The following is a 16,189-nucleotide window of genomic DNA, read 5'->3' as shown; positions in this document are numbered from 1 at the left end:
TGGGGAAAGAAGAGTTGAGAGGAATGAGGGACAACTTCACCTGCATTTCCAGGTTAGGATATGGGAGCAGGGGACACACTGCCACCTGTGTATTCATTTTTACCCTATCTTGTCACAGGATTTGAGGTGAATTCCAGTGTAGATAATTGCTCACACATGGAGAAGCAGGAAAAAGGTCCATATGTTTTTGTTTCTCTTTCTTCTGTGAGAACTTAGAGCACAAAACACAGAAGTGCACATGCAGCACTGTGGAGCACAGAACTCCCCAGAAGGTGACTGGGCCAGGCAGCCCCTGCTCCCTTCATCCACTTGCCTGCCTCAGGTCCACTGAGGGCCCCTGAGGCCCAGTGTTGTCATGCCAATGCCAACCAAGTAGTGAAGGACAAAGCCTCAGCAATCAGAGGCAGACACCAAGAATTCCCATCAAGCTGTAACAGTACAGAGAGGAGCTAGGAAAATCCTGGGGCAAGTGGAATGGAGAAACTGAGAAAGGAAAGTTAAAATAGTGCCAAAAAGTGTGTGCAAGTTGCAGCCTGCTTGTAAATAACAAGCCATTATCTTCCCCAGCCAAGGATACTTCAGAGCAAAAGGTTAAAAGCCTCCCTAACAAAAGAATGCAGGAAAGGATGGGGGAAGGGGAAAGAAAAAAGGGCAGTTTTACTCCCTAAGCAGAAAAACCAGCAGTCTCAAAGCTTGGCAAGATAAAATTGCCAGGTGCCTTTCATGAATTCTGGGAAGGCCACAACAAAGTAAAAAAGTACAAATTAATCTGTACCAAAATATTCAGCAGAGGAATTTTGAGACCTATAGACAGGGGGGCATATAATGTCTCAGATCCCAACCCAACTGGCTCTTCAGATTAGCTCAGAGCCCATCTGTACCTCATAAGCCAGATGCATAGATCTGATGGCCTTGCTTCTTTAATAAAGGTGCATGCTTTAAATGCTTTAATAAATTGGCTTTTTCACAATGCAATCAAGGTCTTGCATATAAATTCATTTATATGATAAGACAAGGATCAAGGTTGGGCACAGCTCTCTCCTGCTGACTCAGGGGGCTGTCCGATAACACCTCTCTGGTGTCCGTGAGAGGTGCCTATAACAAAGCCACGGCCCTGTCAGAGCCCCTTCACTTCTCAGGGACTGGTTTCCTCCAGATTGCTATGATCTGTGCCCATCTTCCATTCCTCAACTCATAGTGGTACCCACACCACTGGTTCTTCAAAGGTTGTCACACTCTTCAGGCACATGGTAGACTGAGACCCAAAGTGATCTGTTGCTTTACTCAAAGTGTCCTGCAGGCCCAGGTGCCAGCCATCGAACTCTGCCCTGTGAAGAGCTGTCTACCAGGAGCTGGTCACTGATTTGGGCTTCTCCATCTGGATATCCCACAGAGGCCTTTTGAGCAGGGATTTAGTCATGGCATTCTGGGCTGTCATGCATGTGGCTGTGTTTAGGTCCTTCACAGTCATCACTGACAATACTAGGTTCCTGATGCAAAACTGGACATTGCTCCCAAGGACAGCACAGCCCCATCCTTAGAGGCCAACTGTTGGAGGAGGCCATGAAAGAGGTGACACTCAAGGGCTGAAGCTGCAGGGAGGTCAGACCCACTGAGACCACCTGGCTTGATCCACCCACCTGGTCACTAGAACCTCATGGACAAAATGGTGTCCCCAAGTACATGGGGTTAGGTATTTGGAGCAAGGATGGGCTCCCAACCTTCAGCCTTGATTTTCTGGTCTCCTCCCTACTCCCCTCCCCCTGCCCCGATGGCTACTTACAGGCCAAGGTACTGGCACCCAGGATAAACTCTGCACAAGCACCCACTCCCTCTGTCCAGGAGAGCTGAGAAGCCCCTCACTTTGCAGGGAGCGACACTGAAAGCTCGTGTCCTCAGATCCACCCTCTTAAAGGAGCCAATGAAGAGCACGAGCAGAACCATGCCAGGCCCTTGAAGGGAAAGAATCCAGCCCAGTGGAAACACTATCATCTGCTCATAGGCGGGCACAATCTGTTCACAATGGCAAAGGAAGGGGTGAGTCTGGTGAGCCCAGGCTGGTAGCCCAGGGCCCTCCCTCACCACTCTCCCCCTTGCCCTGGGCAGTGTCAGGTATCCTTAAACTCTGTTGTCACATGAGAAAACCAAGGCTCCAAGGGGTTAAGTGACTTGCTCAAGAATCACACAGTCCCTAAGTGAAATAGGCAAAATCTGAATGCAGTTCTGAATAACTCCAGAGGCCATGCTCTCAACTACCACACTGTATTGACTTGATCCTCAGAGAAACTTTTTTTTTTTTTTAAATATATCTTTATTGATTTCAGAGAGAGGAAAGGAGAGGGAGAGAGAGAGACAGAAACATCAATGATGAGAGAGTCATTGATCGAGCCCACAGCCCGGGCATGTGCCCTGACCGGGAACCGAACCCCGATGGCCTGGATCCTAGGTCGACGCCCAACCACTGAGCCACGCCCGGCCGGGCCTCAGAGAAACTTTTCATATCTGTGGTCTAAAGCTAGATGTGACTTAAATCAGAAAACTGTCTGCCCTTGAATTAGTTAGGGCCAAATTCTGGGCTGCTCTACCAGCAACCCCAAACAAAGGACTTTGCCAGCTTCAGGTGCTGAATTTTCAAAGAAGTAAAATTTGGATAAATTGAGAAATAAAGACTCAGAGATGCACAGTGACTTGCCCAAGGTCACAGTATTTGTTTCAGTGGCAGTTTTAGGACTAGGATTTAGGACTTTCTAAGGACTTCCTTCTAGACCACACCAAACCCAAAGGCTTTCTAGGAACATTGACCATGGTCTAGGGCTGCACAAAGGGCAAAGCCTGCCTGGCTTCCACTTCGCTGCCACCTTCAGGTGTGACCCTCAACTGTAATTCATCCTTTTCCCATCTGCACCACCTTCTATGGAAACAAGGCCTCAATTCCTTTCATTCAGTATCTGCTGGGCCAACTTTAGTGTTTTCCATTTCTAATTTAGCCTAACCTAAGGCGGGAAGATTTGACAAAAATATCTGTCCAGAGATATTTGGACTTGGGAGTTTGGTTCCTGTATGACTTTGGTAAGTCTGAGCCTCAATTTCCTCAATTGAAAGATGGGAATGAACAATCCTGGCCCAGCCCATTTCAAAGAAGTGTGATAATACTTAAGGGAAGGAGACAGAGGATGAAAAATTCATCCATCAGTGCCAAGGCTCTCAGTATGGCCCAACCACCCTGGGGCTGTCCCAGTTAGCCTTGCCTTCAGGGTGAACCAGCCAGAAATGGGGAAGGTGATCAGCAGCAGCAAGAAACCCAGGAAACTGATGAGGCCATGGCAGAAGCAGGAAAGCCAGGTCTGAGGTGCATCTGGGACAAGCGAACAAAGGCAGTCAAGGGACACCAACTGGCTGGCAGGACAGCTGCAGGCAGAGTGAATGTGGTCAAGTGAAACTTTTGTCCACCTACCTTTCTTCTCAGAGCTCTCAGTCTGCCTCCTTGCAGCTCTCAATACTCCCATATATTTGGGTAGGTGTTAGTTAAGGACTGTTCCCTCCTCCCACACAGCAAAACTAATCTGTCTCAAGTTCAGTCCTCACAAGGCTATTCTCTGCCGGATAACGACAATTGGATCTGAGAAGCAAAACCATGTGATGCACTGCTTATTGGGCTGAGCAGGTGTCAATCTTCTTGTCTGAGTTATATTAACTTGGCACAGAGTAGGACTACGTGGGAATCTGTAAACACAGGTTGGGTTGAACTGAATGCTGCTGGCATAAACACATCCCTCCTTGACCAAAAGCCCCAGAAGTGTGCTTTCAAGGAGTCCTTTAGCCTAAAGGGATAAAGAATTAATAGCTCACCAATAGGAGCCATAGGTAAGGACTAAGATGCTCTTTCCTAGCTCACTATTCTTTACCCCACTTTATTTATTTACTCACCTGAGGATATTTTTTCCATTGTTTTTCAGAGAGAGTGGAGGTGGGGGGGGGAGAAAGAAAGAGAGAGAGAGAGAGAAACAGCAATGTGAGAGAGACACATTGATTGACTTTCCACACACCCCCGACCAGGGTTCCAGGGATGGAGCCTGCAACCGAGGTATGTGCCCTTGGCCGACTTCAAACCCTGGACCTTTGAGTCCGTGGGCTGACGCTCCAACCACTGAGCGAAACCAGCCAGGGCTTTGCCCCATTTTAATGCCCTAAGGACCCTCAAATGCATGCTTCAGTTGAGGAGCTTCAGGTAGGAGGTGGGGGAGAGGGGAATTAGTAAGATGAAGCTCATCTGAAAGAGGTCCTGGCTCTGATCCACATGGCCCCTATAGAAAAGGAACCCTTGGATGGGGCCGCTGTCATTACAGGAGGGTTAGGAAGGGACAAAATCCTCCAGGGTTTGTTTGTCAGGCTGAAGAAAGTGGGATCTGGAATGTGAAACTCAAGGCTTTGGAGCAAGACAGTCAGAGCAGACACACAGGCAGCTGAGGGCCTTTTTTGCCTGCACATCACCAGGAAATAGGGAATCTAGAGGTGTGTGTGGGGGGTGGGAGATTCTGCAAATTCTCTGCAGCCAAGTGCCCTTGGAGTGCTGATGACCTTGTATACCTAGACCTTGGTTTCTTTCTAGTCAAAACGGGAACTTAAAATCTCTGCCCAGGCCTAAAGGGCTGATAATAGTCAAGGAGAAACGAGGTGGGCCGAGGCTCCTTGGAAGATAAGAACTCTGGAGCTGCAGCCCCGAAGCCCTAGAAAGGGGGGGTTGGTGCTAGCATCTCAGAGTGCAGTACAGGTCCCACTCCACATTGTGTTTTCTCTCGTTCCCTCTGCTTAGAATGCGACTATGCCAGACTAGCTGACTTATGTTATTGTAAGAAACATTCAAACCTGTGAAGAATTTTTATGAGATTATTTGAACCAAATTGTCAACACATCCAGGAAGCAGAATCTCAATGGATTGAGATAAGGCTCTGGAGAATGGGACTTTTGCAGTTTTATACATTACAATCAAAAGAGGAGACATAAGTGGGTTACATGAAATCCATTGGTGATAGCTTAGGGAGGCTGGAGAAAGCAAAGGGAGGGGATCTCTGGAATTGGATAAAAAGTAAAATGATAGACATACACTTCTACTTAGGTGGGTGCAGGATAACAGTCCACAATTAACCTTATAACAATGATAGAGGGGATTTGTGGTCTGTGTAGAGTTGTGCGTATGCTTTGAGGGGGTCTGGAAAAAGGAAAATTACTTGGTTTTTACAAAGGCATGTTAATCAGGTATGTTATAGCAGATGCAAAAAGACAGACAGGCTTAGTTAAGGTGAAGATTAACCTTTGTTAGGAAAAAATATTGCTTTAGGGCATGACTACCCCCCATAGACTTCTTCTAGTTTAAAAAGTTTTAATTTCAAACCATCCTTTGTGGTTACTTTAGGTCTCTGAGTTTGCAAGGCCTTCTCTAAGCTTATCAGGTTTAGCATGTGGCCCTGTTTTGTCCACACTTCTGAGAGGCAGAGAGTTCAGGCCTGGGGAACGCCACAGAGTCCCTCCGGTTCCCTCCGCGCTGGGCGGCCACTCACCAGCCCGCCTCCCCCGGGGCCGCTCTGGGAACAGCCAGCCCCTGTGCGAAGCCAGGAAGCTGCTGGCCTGGGGAAAGCAAAGTCCCCGAGGGGAGCGCCCCATACACACACCTGCATGACAAGGACGTAAACAGACGGAGCCCGCGGTGCTCCGCCTGCGCGGGAACTGACCGCCGGCCCCGCCGGCCCTCCCCCGGCTTCCGGTTTCCCCAGAGCGCCCCGCGGCGGCCTGGGCTAGGGGCGGAGGCAGGCGCGGGGGATCCAGCAATCGGACACCGCCACCTGCGCTAGGAGGACTGAACTGCGGCCACGGAGCTGGGAGGGAGTGGGGTCTTCCTTCCTTGGAGTCCACGGGGGTCCTCGCCTCCTCCCGCGTGCTCCCTTTCCGCCTTAGAAAAGAATCAGAAGGCGAAGTTGGCTTTGAGAGGGATTTTTCAGGAACCAAATCTTACCCAGAGGCAAGGAAATTGTACCATTCCCTCTCCAAACTCAAATACTGGGGGGGTGTATGCCGGAAAGGGAGTGGAGGCTTATCTAGAATTACGGTTTCTCTAGGGCATGTTCAGCAAATTATTCCACTTTGTGTGCCCACAGCCCAGCAAGCAGGGCCTGGCACAGAGTGGATACTCCGTATTTATTTGTTGACTAGGTCACTATGGTCAAGGTGGGGCAGGAGGGCCTGAACTTTGGCACAAAACGAGAAAAATTTCATGTGCAGACCTCAGGGAGCACAGCAGAGTGAGGAATGAGGGGTTAGCACAGAGCTATCATGGGCAGACCCTCCAGAGCAGCCAGAGATGATATTCTCAGTCCTTAGGTCCAGAAACAGCACACCTCTTTTTTTTTTTTTTTTTTAATCCTCACCCAAGGATATTTTTTCCATTGCTTTTCAGAAAGTGGAATGGAAGGGAGAGAGAGAAACATCATGTGAGAGAGACACAACTGATTGGTTGCCTCCCCCTTGAGCCCCAACCAGGGCCTGGGATTGCGCCTGCAACCAAGGTAGGTGCCCTTGGCCCAAATTGAACCCAGGACCCTTTAGTCTGCAGGCCAATGCTCTAACCACTGAGCCAAACCGGCTAGGGCCAGAAACAGCACACCTCTTTATCCAGTTACCCAGAGGTAACTTGTCTCTCCATGGCTTGAGAAAACCCAAATGCAAACAGGGAGCTTACTCTGAGAAGTTCCAATAGGGCACTGAGGCAAGCTGTCTTCCAAATGAGCAAAGAGATTAATAAATCTTTCCTTGTCACAGCCACAAGCCAGTCCGCCTTCTCAGGCCCCTCAGCCCCTAGCAATAGACCTTCTGCAGATGGCTGCTCACCATCTTTGGCTTTTTCTAGTTTGATGGCCTAATTCTAAAGCTGTAGGGGTACTGATCAGGCTGGTAGGTAGAGCAGGCTCCTGAGGCCTCCCCCACTTCCTCTCCATACACACCCTCAGACTAAAAGCCTTTACAAGAGCAAAGCCCTGTAACCACCCCTTCTAGTCAGTTCCAAGCTGGAATAGCACAGAATGGGTACAAAGTGGTCAGCATAGTGGCTGGGATGGTTTGAAGTTTGAAACCAGGGGTGCTGGCACAGTGAAACCACCTGGAATTGTACTTTCTCCCCTCACCAACTAGGGGTCTGGCATGCTTCTCAGCTGGCCAAGAGGTAACTTGCTCTCTCTCCTCACACTTCATACCCTGTCACTAGCTCTCCCCCTTCCTCCTCCATCCCCCATTGCCTAAAATTCACCAGCCTTTCCAACTGTCACCCAAAGCATCATCCTGTTCTCCTCATCTGCACTCAGTCTTGTCCTATTGTCTAACTCGGGTCCTCCTTGCATTTCACAGCCACTGTCCTAGACCAGGCCACCTGCCTCTAGGTTGTCAGAGTGAGCTTCCTAACATGCACAGCAAATCACATTGTTCCTAGGTTCCAAACCGGCTCTATAGTCCACAAAACTGGTCCATCTCCTTAGTTAGGATCTTGCCCCAGTCCACTCATGGGCTGACATTGTTCATGGGTCCCCTCTTAAATCAGAAAATAACCAGAACTAGTTTCTAAACAAGCTCTCTTGTTTCAAACTCCATGCCTTTCTACGGACTATTCTCTCTGTTTAAAGTGTCTTCCCAATCTTTGAATCCCTGGTGAATTCCCACTGTTCCAAATCCTAGCGGAGGGACCTCCTTTCCAGCCAGTCTCAATGCTGTATGAAAATCTCTGTTTGGGGGCCTGTCCTTCCACTAGATCTGGGATTCTTCCAGAGCGAGGGCCATAAATGGCTCATCTCTGTGCCCCCAGCTCCCAGCTTGGGGCTGGTACAAAGCCGCGCGACTGCGTGCCAATGAACAGCTCACAGCCCTTGGCGAGTGCGCCCTCCTTGGTGTCAGTTCTGACACTTTCCCATTACCCCAGGTCAGATGGGCGTCTACTGTTCTCCCTCTGCCTCCTCCCTGCTCTGGGCGTGTCTTCAAAATCCACAGTCCCCCTCTCCGCCCCTAGAACCGCCCCAGCGCCTGTTTCACTTCCTCTGGGAAGGCTGGCCCTGAGCTGGCACTCCCCTTTCCGACCGAGCTCCGGAAACTCTGCCGTCTGGCGCAGGGTTCCAGTTGAGCTCCTCCCGCCCCGCAAGATAAAAACTGAGAATGGAAACTGCGCTGGGGTCCATGCAGCAGGGGCCTGCACCCGCTCCGTCTTCGGGGGACTCTGCACTGCCCCACGTGCCCACCATGCCTCCCCCGGAGTCTCTCTCCGAAAGCCAGGAGCCCAGCCCGGACCACAGCCCCACAGAGGTACCACTGAGTTTGGGGAGATGGGGTTTAGGCTTTGTTAATTTGCTGCGATGGGAGGAGAGGTGAGAAAGGAGAGGGAACTTGGCCAAGCACACAAAGGGAAGACCAGACCCTAGGGTCCTGACCCTCTTGGCTCGAGTAGGAGTAGGGGAGAGTAGAAAAGATGAAAAAGATGACCAGGGTGAGTTAGGGGGAGACTTCCTGGGCTGCTGTTTCCCACGCAGCAGTGAACCGGACTCTCCAAACCGCGCCCTGGCGACATGCCTCCTTGCCCCTGCTCTGACGAAGACCCCAGAGTAGTAGCCCAGTTGCCCCTGCCTAGAGCACGACTTGCGGGGAGAGGCTCACGTTGGAAAAAACAAAACCCAACTACCAGATCCGAATGGGAAACTGGCCCGGACGAGAGAGGTGAATCAGCAGCTCCTGTGGTTTCTTCTCCCGGAAGTCTTCCAGATACTTCTCCTGGGACACCCTGCCCGCCCAACCCCCAGTCCCAAGGCGGGTTATTAGGTTTTCCACCCAGAAGCTTTGCCTCGGTCTTCTGAACAAATCCCTAACCTCCCACCCCCAAAAGGAGCTACTTAGATCACTTGCTCTATGTTCCTTGAGGCCCTTTTGAAAGCACAAGTAACACCAGTTGCAGTAATTTGTATTATTTGCATAATTACAACTAGGAATAATATTGCTTAACAGTAGTTAACATTTATGAGCACTTCTCATGTGCCATGTACTGTATTAAGCACTTTTTTGTATTTTTAAAAATTGTGGTAAAATATACACAAGATTTGCCATTATAGCCATTTCTAAGTGTACTATTTAGTGGCATTAAGTACATTCACAATGTTGTGTAACCCTCACCACCATCTAGTTCCAGAATTTTTTCATCACCTCAAAAAGAAACTCTGTACCTTTCAAGCAATAGCTCCTTCTTCCAGCCCCTGGTAATCTCTTATCTATTTTGTCCCTGTGCATTTGCCTGCTGTAGATATTTCATATAAGTGGGATCATACATTTGACCTTTTATGTCTGGCTTAGTCCATTTAGCAGAATGTCCTTCCACTTAAAGGCTGAACAATATTTCATTGTATATACCACATTTTGTTAATCCTTTAATGGTCACTTGGGCTGGTTCCACCTTTGGCTGTTGTGAATAGTGTACTGCTATGAATGTGGGTATATACTTATCTGTTTGGGTCAGTGGTTTCAGTTCTTTTGGATATTTATCTAGGAGTGGAATTGCCAGATCTTACGGTAGTTCTATGCTTACCTTTTTGAGAAACCACTAAACTTTATATAAGGTTGATACCTAATGTATCTCCTTTCTAAACTGGGTTCAGTGATAGTAGGGATGGATGTATCCTATATATCCTTGTATCTCAGGGCCCAGTACTGTGTCTAATGGGAGGTAGATGCTCAGTAAATTGTGGAGTTACAGTGGGAAGGCCTGAGAAAATGGGAAACTGGAATACTGATAAGCCTGGGTTTGCATCGTCCAGTGACTGCCTGGAATGTCCTATGAAGTTGCATTCCAGCCTCCAGCTATTGGGACAGGTGACCTATGGGGGTGGGCAGGGGTGACTCCTGGAACTTAAGATCTCACTCCTCTCTTCTGGTCCCCCAGCAAGCCACAGAGGAGGAGTTCCAGTTCCTGCGCTGCCAGGGCTGCCAGGCAGAAGCCAAGTGCCCCAAGCTGCTGCTCTGCCTGCACACGCTGTGCTCAGGATGCCTGGAGGCCCCAGACATGCTGTGCCGCATCTGCCAGGCGCCCCTTTCCCCTGGCGTTAACGCTGGGGTCCTGGATAACGTCTTCTTCGAGAGTCTGCAGCGGCGCCTGTCGGTGTACCGGCAGATCGTGGACTCGCAGGCCGCTTGCACCCGCTGCAAAGAGCCGGCAGACTTCTGGTGCTTCGAGTGCGAGCAGCTCCTCTGCGCCAAGTGCTTCGAGGCGCACCAGTGGTTCCTCAAGCACGAGGCCCGGCCCCTGGCAGAGCTCCGTAACCAGTCGATGTGTCAGTTCCTAGAGGGCACGCGCAAGACCAACAACATCTTCTGCTCCAACCCCAACCACCGCAACCCTACACTGACTAGGTGAGCCAGCGGGTGGGGTGGCGCATCCAAGAGCCAGGTAGGGGGTGACTGGGGAGCAGAGTCACAAAGCTGAGAAAGTGGACAGGGAGCTTCTAGGGTCTTGCAACTCCAGGTGTGATCAGACAAGCAGCATCTGTAGCAGCGACCACAGTTTGTGCTGTGCCATGCTAGTGGACGGTAATAGTTTCCAGTTTCCCCCTGTAGTAAATAATACTGCAGAATCGACTTTGCACCCTATAGCTGGTTCTAGGATGAGACAGATGCAGGCAGTTTCTATATGAAAAGTCAAAACCTAACACTGCTCTCTGGGAATGTATGTGTGGAAAAAACAATCAATTCCAGTTATCATTATTTTTATTAAACAGCACAAGATTTTAATTCTTCTTTTCTTCTTTTTATAAATAATACATTTATGATTCAAAAATTACAAACAAAACTTATAGAGAGAGGGCAAAGTCTCTGTTTCTCTTTATAATCTTCCTAATTCCCACCACTTCTTCCTCCCCCATCCAGGTAATCATTGTCACTAGTTTTAAATGTTTCCAGAGTTTCTTTGTGAATACATACATAGATAGGGAGTATATAGTCTTTTGAGGTCTTATTTTTATCCCTTTTGGCCGAAAAGGTAGCATACCTGTGTGAATTTTGGGACACCCTCCCCCAGTAGATTGCTTGTGTATTGTGTGCTTGTCTTGGGGACATAATTTTAAAGTGAAGGATAGGGGACCCACTGAGAACTGCATTCCTGCTGAACTGAGTGTGGCTCGCTTCCTGCTAGAAGGCTTACCACCTGCACTTCCCACTGCCTCCCTCCCTCCCCCTGCTCCCCGGCCCTCAACAGTGGATATTATCATTTGAATTTGGATTTCTTTGCTTATTTTTAAGCAGCTTTTCATATGTTTACCATTTTTTCTTCATTTGTGAACTGCCTATTTGGGTCCTTTGCCTTTTTTTCCCCTTAGAGGAATTAATCTCTTTAATTGTAAGAGCCTGTTACAGTGCAAACACAGTACTTCATACAACATGAGGTATCGGTGTTTAAGTTTTTAGTTTTATGTAATCCAACCCATCAATCTCCCTCTATAGTTTCTGGCTTGACCACCCTAGGAAAGATTTTTTTTCCCATGCCAATGTTAAAAATATTTTCTTATATTCTATTTTAATAATTTCATGGTTTTGTTTATATAATTAAATCTTTAATTCAAATGGCATTTGTTTTCGTGTGTGGTATATATAAGGTAGAAACCTTTCACTTTTTTCTCTCCATATGGAAAGCCAGTTCTCTTAACTTTCATTGAATGATTTTAATAGTCTGCTCTTGCCCCAATCTGAAATGCCCTTTTTATCATGTACTAAATGCCTATGTAGTTATGGGTATGTTTGTAAATCTCTGTTCTGTGCCATAGATTTCACTATTCCTATGCTAATCCTTACTGTTATAAGCAGCTCTGAAGCTTTATGTTTTATAGGGAAAGTTCCCATATTTCAAAAATAATTTGCTTTCTTTTGCTCTTACACAGTTTCAGAACTTACATATTCATTGGGATTTTGATTGAAATTGCAGTAAATCTGGGGAGAATTGGCCTCCTCATCTCTGGTTATATCTTTTGGGTTTTATAGTTTTATTTACGTATGTCTTGAACTTTTCAATTGTAGTTAAATTTAGAATATTTAATAATATTGAGAATGGAACTTTTTCCATTATAATTTCTAATTGGTTATCATTAGCATTCACTAATGCTCTTAATTTATGTGTATTAATTATGTCTAGCCAATTATATCAAACTCTTTTATTCTTATAAGTTTTTAAATTTATTCTTTTGGATTTTCTAGGTTAACAATCATATCTGCAAATAATAAAAACTTTTTTCTTTCAGTATTTACACACATTACTTTATGGCTTTGTTTCATTGGCCAGAACAGTACTGAATAATAGTAGTTAGAAAAAGCAACTGTGCCTTTTTCCTATCATTCATGAAAAGTTTTCTTTTTTAGTATTGACTTCCTTAGGTAGCTTTCCAAAACTCACGTTGAGAAAGTTGCTTTCCCATTTCTTGTTTACCAAGAATTTTGTTATCTTGTTTTATTTTTAACAAATAAAAATATTTGTTAAACACTCAGGACTGAGTGTTCTTTTGGACTTTATTAAACTTTCCTTTTACCTTTTAGTATGATAAATTATATTAATAGGTTTCTTAATGTTGAACCATTTTTTAGTTCCCAGGAGGAAATCTCTATTTGGTCATGATATACTATTTTAATTCATAACTAGGTTCCATTTATAACATTTTATTTAGGCTATTACCTATACTTATAGATGTGATCAATTTTTATGAATATGTGTGATTTCTTTGTCAAGTTTTCTTACCTATTTTATACTAATCTCTTTCATTGAATTTGTAAGCTTTCCTCTTTTGAATGTGATAATGTATATAAATTACTTAGCATAATGCTTGGCACATGTTAACAATAAATGTTAAAACCTTACTATTTTTATCCTTTTCTGCTCTATAACAATTTAAAGGATATAAGCAATTGAGGCTTATCGAAGTTTCTTGAAAAACTGAGACTGGTGCCTTTTCTGAAGGGATTATTTCTCTATGATATTGATCTGCTTTGGATCTTGACAGATCTTCTGGAACATTTTCCAGTTCATACTGAGTTATCTTTCACAATTTGAAAATCTCTTCTATACCTTTAACTACATCTCCTTTCTTATTTCTAATATATATTTGTGATTACTTCAGTGATCTTTTCAAAGTACTAGCTTTTGGTCTTATATTCCATATTGATATTAATGTTTCCTTTTCAAGTGACTTGTAATGTTTGCTTTCTACCTTTGATGTTAATTTCTACAGTCCAATCACTTAATACCTGAGACTATAGGAGGTTTTCTTTGGGGCCTAGCATATTCCTTGAACTATTATATTCCTAGTACTTAAAAAATGTGTATCCTTTATACAGCACACACACATCTGTATATATACATATATTATATCTCATGCATATCTTTTTACTCATTTAAATTCTTAGCAAACATATTAGAACATGTTTGTGTGTGTGTCTGTACATTTTTCATGAGTAGATCATCACTATTCTTCCAGATTAAAGATAAAGCTTTTAGCATACTTTTTCTTCTCCCCTCTTTTTTTCTCTATACCCAGATTTAGTTGCAATAACATGAAATTTTAGTTCTAGATTATTACCAAAATTTTAATGCTTCTTTTCTAAGCATCTTTTCTTAACAGTTATTGTCATAATCACATTATACCGTGCTTGTTATCCATATCTTAGATTTCAATTGCTTTCATTGCTCGCAGTAATTTTTTCTACAGCATGTCTTTCCCTTTCTTGAATTACTTAATGTGATTAATTTCCCATTTGGCTGGACTACTTCAAGTAATTTTATGTTTGTTTGTTTTTCAAAAAATTTACTTTCTGAGGCCTTAAGGGTCTTAACTTGCATATTCTTTTGCTGTCACATAAAGGAAAGTTTAGCTGGTGTAAAACTCTGGGGTCACCATCACAGTCCCTTCATCTTGGACTATATAAACATCGCTTTTCTGGCTCCTAGTGTTGCAAATGAGAAATTCAGTTATTGTCTAATTATTTTTTCTTTGTGGTTAATCAATTTTTGTTTGCGAAGGATTTCACATAATTATTTTCTTTCTTAAAATGATTGATCAAGCTATATAAGATAGAGTTTTGTGTGTTTTTTCCAATGCTCCTCTATGACATTGTTCACCGGAAAATTCAAGTCTTTCTTCAGCTCAAAGATGTTGTCTTCTGCTTTTTTATATATTGATTTCCCTTCATTTGCTTATTTTTTTCTTTTTCAACTATGATACTGGAACTCCAAATCCATCTCTTACATCTTTTATCCTTTTTTTTCATTAATTGTGTTACTTTGCTTTTTTTCTTCCAGATTTTCAGAGAGTCCTTGAATTGATTTTCTAATTTACCAACTGTTGTTGTTTTTTGGTTTTTTTTAGGAGCCCACTTTCTACTATTTACTACCTATGATGAGTTTTGTTTTGTGTTTTTCTTAACAGTCATATTTTTTTATTGCCAAAAAGGTTCATGTTCTCAGTATGCTTTTTCTTGTCAGCCTGTTCTATGCAGTATGTTCTTTAATCTCCCTGAAAAACAAACTTAGGCCCTGGCCAGTGTGGCGCAGTGGTTAGAGCGCTGGCCTGCAGACCCAGTGCAGGTTTGATTCCTGGTCAAGGGCATGTACCTGGATTGTCAAGGGCACATATCTGGATTGCAGGTTTGATCCCCTCCCCAATTGGGGCTTGGGCAGGAGGCAACCAATCCATGTGTCTCTCCACATCAATATGTTTCTCACCCTTTCTCCCTCCCCCATTTCCTCTAAAAATCAATGGAAAAAAATAGCCTCAGGGGAGGATTTAAAAAAAAGAAAAACTGTCCAGCCCGACATGGCTCAGCGGTTAACCTAGGATCCAGGAGATCAAGGTTCAATTCCTGGTCAGGGCACATGCCCGGGTTGTGGGCTTCATCCCCAGTCGGGGGTGTGCAGGAGGCAGCCAGTCAATGACTCTCATCATTGATGTTTCTATCTCTCTCTCTCTTCCTCTCTCTGATGTCAATAAAGATATATTTAAAAAAAACAAAAACAAAAACAAAAAACCAATTTTTAGATGTTTTATGTTTCCTGTATTACCCTTTTTTTAAGTTTGGGCCAAGAATCAATTTGGTCCCCATTTTGGCTGCTGATTCTCTTTATCGGTTCTGTGGTTCTGTGTCATCTGCTCACATGTAAATGTTGACATCTAGATTATGTAGTTTTAGTAACTGATGTGGGCTGGCAACAGTTGTATAAACCACAGTTTCCACCTCCCACTCCTGCAGTGAGGATGGGGCCTCTCTCCTAAATGGAGGTAGCTTACAAGTGGCTCCAGCTCTAGTGTGGGAGGCAGGGGTGGATTTCTCCCCAGGTACAATGGGTTAGGCTGGTTCAGCTAGCAAGAGGGCAGGATTCTGGACCCATGAGTATGACAGATGGCTTAAAAAATTTAACCCTATTGCTTAAAAATCATACATAGTTCAACTGTTTCACAATTTACCAGTGGTTACTGGAAAAACTCAGCTTCTTAACTTGTTTTTTCTGTACAAAGCCTCAGTTCTAGAAATAACCCACAACTTTTTCCAGTAATAAATCACTCTACCCTTGGACACTGAGCTGATTAGGATACACATTAGAGGGCAGCACCAGAGTTGGTCTTAAAGTGGGGCCATTGGCATTGATCACCATGCCTGTGGAATCCATTCTTTCAGCCCACCTTCCTACTGTGTGGCAGGCCCTCTGCTATATAATAGGGTATAAATATGAACAGATACAGCCCTCGTCCTCTGTGAGGTCACAGCCTGGTGAAGGAACCAGATCTGCTCTTAACAGTCAGGGCTGCAGAATGCCATGAGGAAACCGGCTCACTGTCATCAGTCACTTTGTGCTTTGATAGCTTCCCTTATCACACTGCCCTCTAGTTTACCTTATCCCTTGCCAGTATCTCTGTCTGGAGTTGTGCTTAGTCAATTTAGGGGCAAAAGGAAGAAGACAGGCACAAAGGTGAGTGATCTCAGAAAAGGCGACCTGCCCAGCCTGCATCTGCTGGGGAAGGCAGCTTCCAAAAGGGTGTCAGCATAGCCTGACATATAAGGAAGGAGAAGCGCATGGAGGCGGGAGGAGCAGGCAGAGGCTGTGTGGAGCCCACTGCGTTTCAGAAACTGTAAGTAAAGGTGT

General features: G+C 45.1%; 2 protein-coding genes across 3 annotated transcripts in view; one reads left to right on the top strand and one right to left on the bottom strand.

Annotated features, from left to right (window-relative positions):
* The window catches only part of STOML1 (stomatin like 1), a 32,988-nt gene extending 29,629 nt beyond the window's left edge, over positions 1–3,359 (bottom strand). The window contains 5 exon segments of the mRNA XM_087815599.1: positions 1,347–1,369; positions 1,372–1,509; positions 1,512–1,548; positions 1,864–2,013; positions 3,249–3,359. Of these exon segments, the coding sequence (XP_087671725.1) occupies positions 1,347–1,369; positions 1,372–1,509; positions 1,512–1,548; positions 1,864–1,992 (327 nt within the window). The 5' untranslated portion in view covers positions 1,993–2,013; positions 3,249–3,359.
* A 4,756-nt stretch (positions 3,360–8,115) lies between these two features.
* Positions 8,116–16,189, top strand: part of PML (PML nuclear body scaffold) — a 42,057-nt gene continuing 33,983 nt past the window's right edge. Inside the window, exons 1-2 of one of the 2 annotated variants that reach the window (XM_016201687.2) lie at positions 8,116–8,337; positions 9,959–10,425. In XM_016201687.2, coding sequence (XP_016057173.2) covers positions 8,191–8,337; positions 9,959–10,425 — 614 coding nt within the window. In that variant the 5' untranslated portion in view covers positions 8,116–8,190. The remainder of the gene's footprint in view (positions 8,338–9,958; positions 10,426–16,189) is intronic. The other variant, XM_016201710.2, reaches the window with a different exon arrangement.

This window comes from Miniopterus natalensis, chromosome 1, assembly GCF_054644295.1.
Source record: "Miniopterus natalensis isolate mMinNat1 chromosome 1, mMinNat1.hap1, whole genome shotgun sequence".
Taxonomy (NCBI): Eukaryota; Metazoa; Chordata; class Mammalia; order Chiroptera; family Miniopteridae; genus Miniopterus; species Miniopterus natalensis.
Note: the sequence above shows the minus strand (reverse complement) of the source record. Positions and strands in the feature narration are given on the sequence as shown.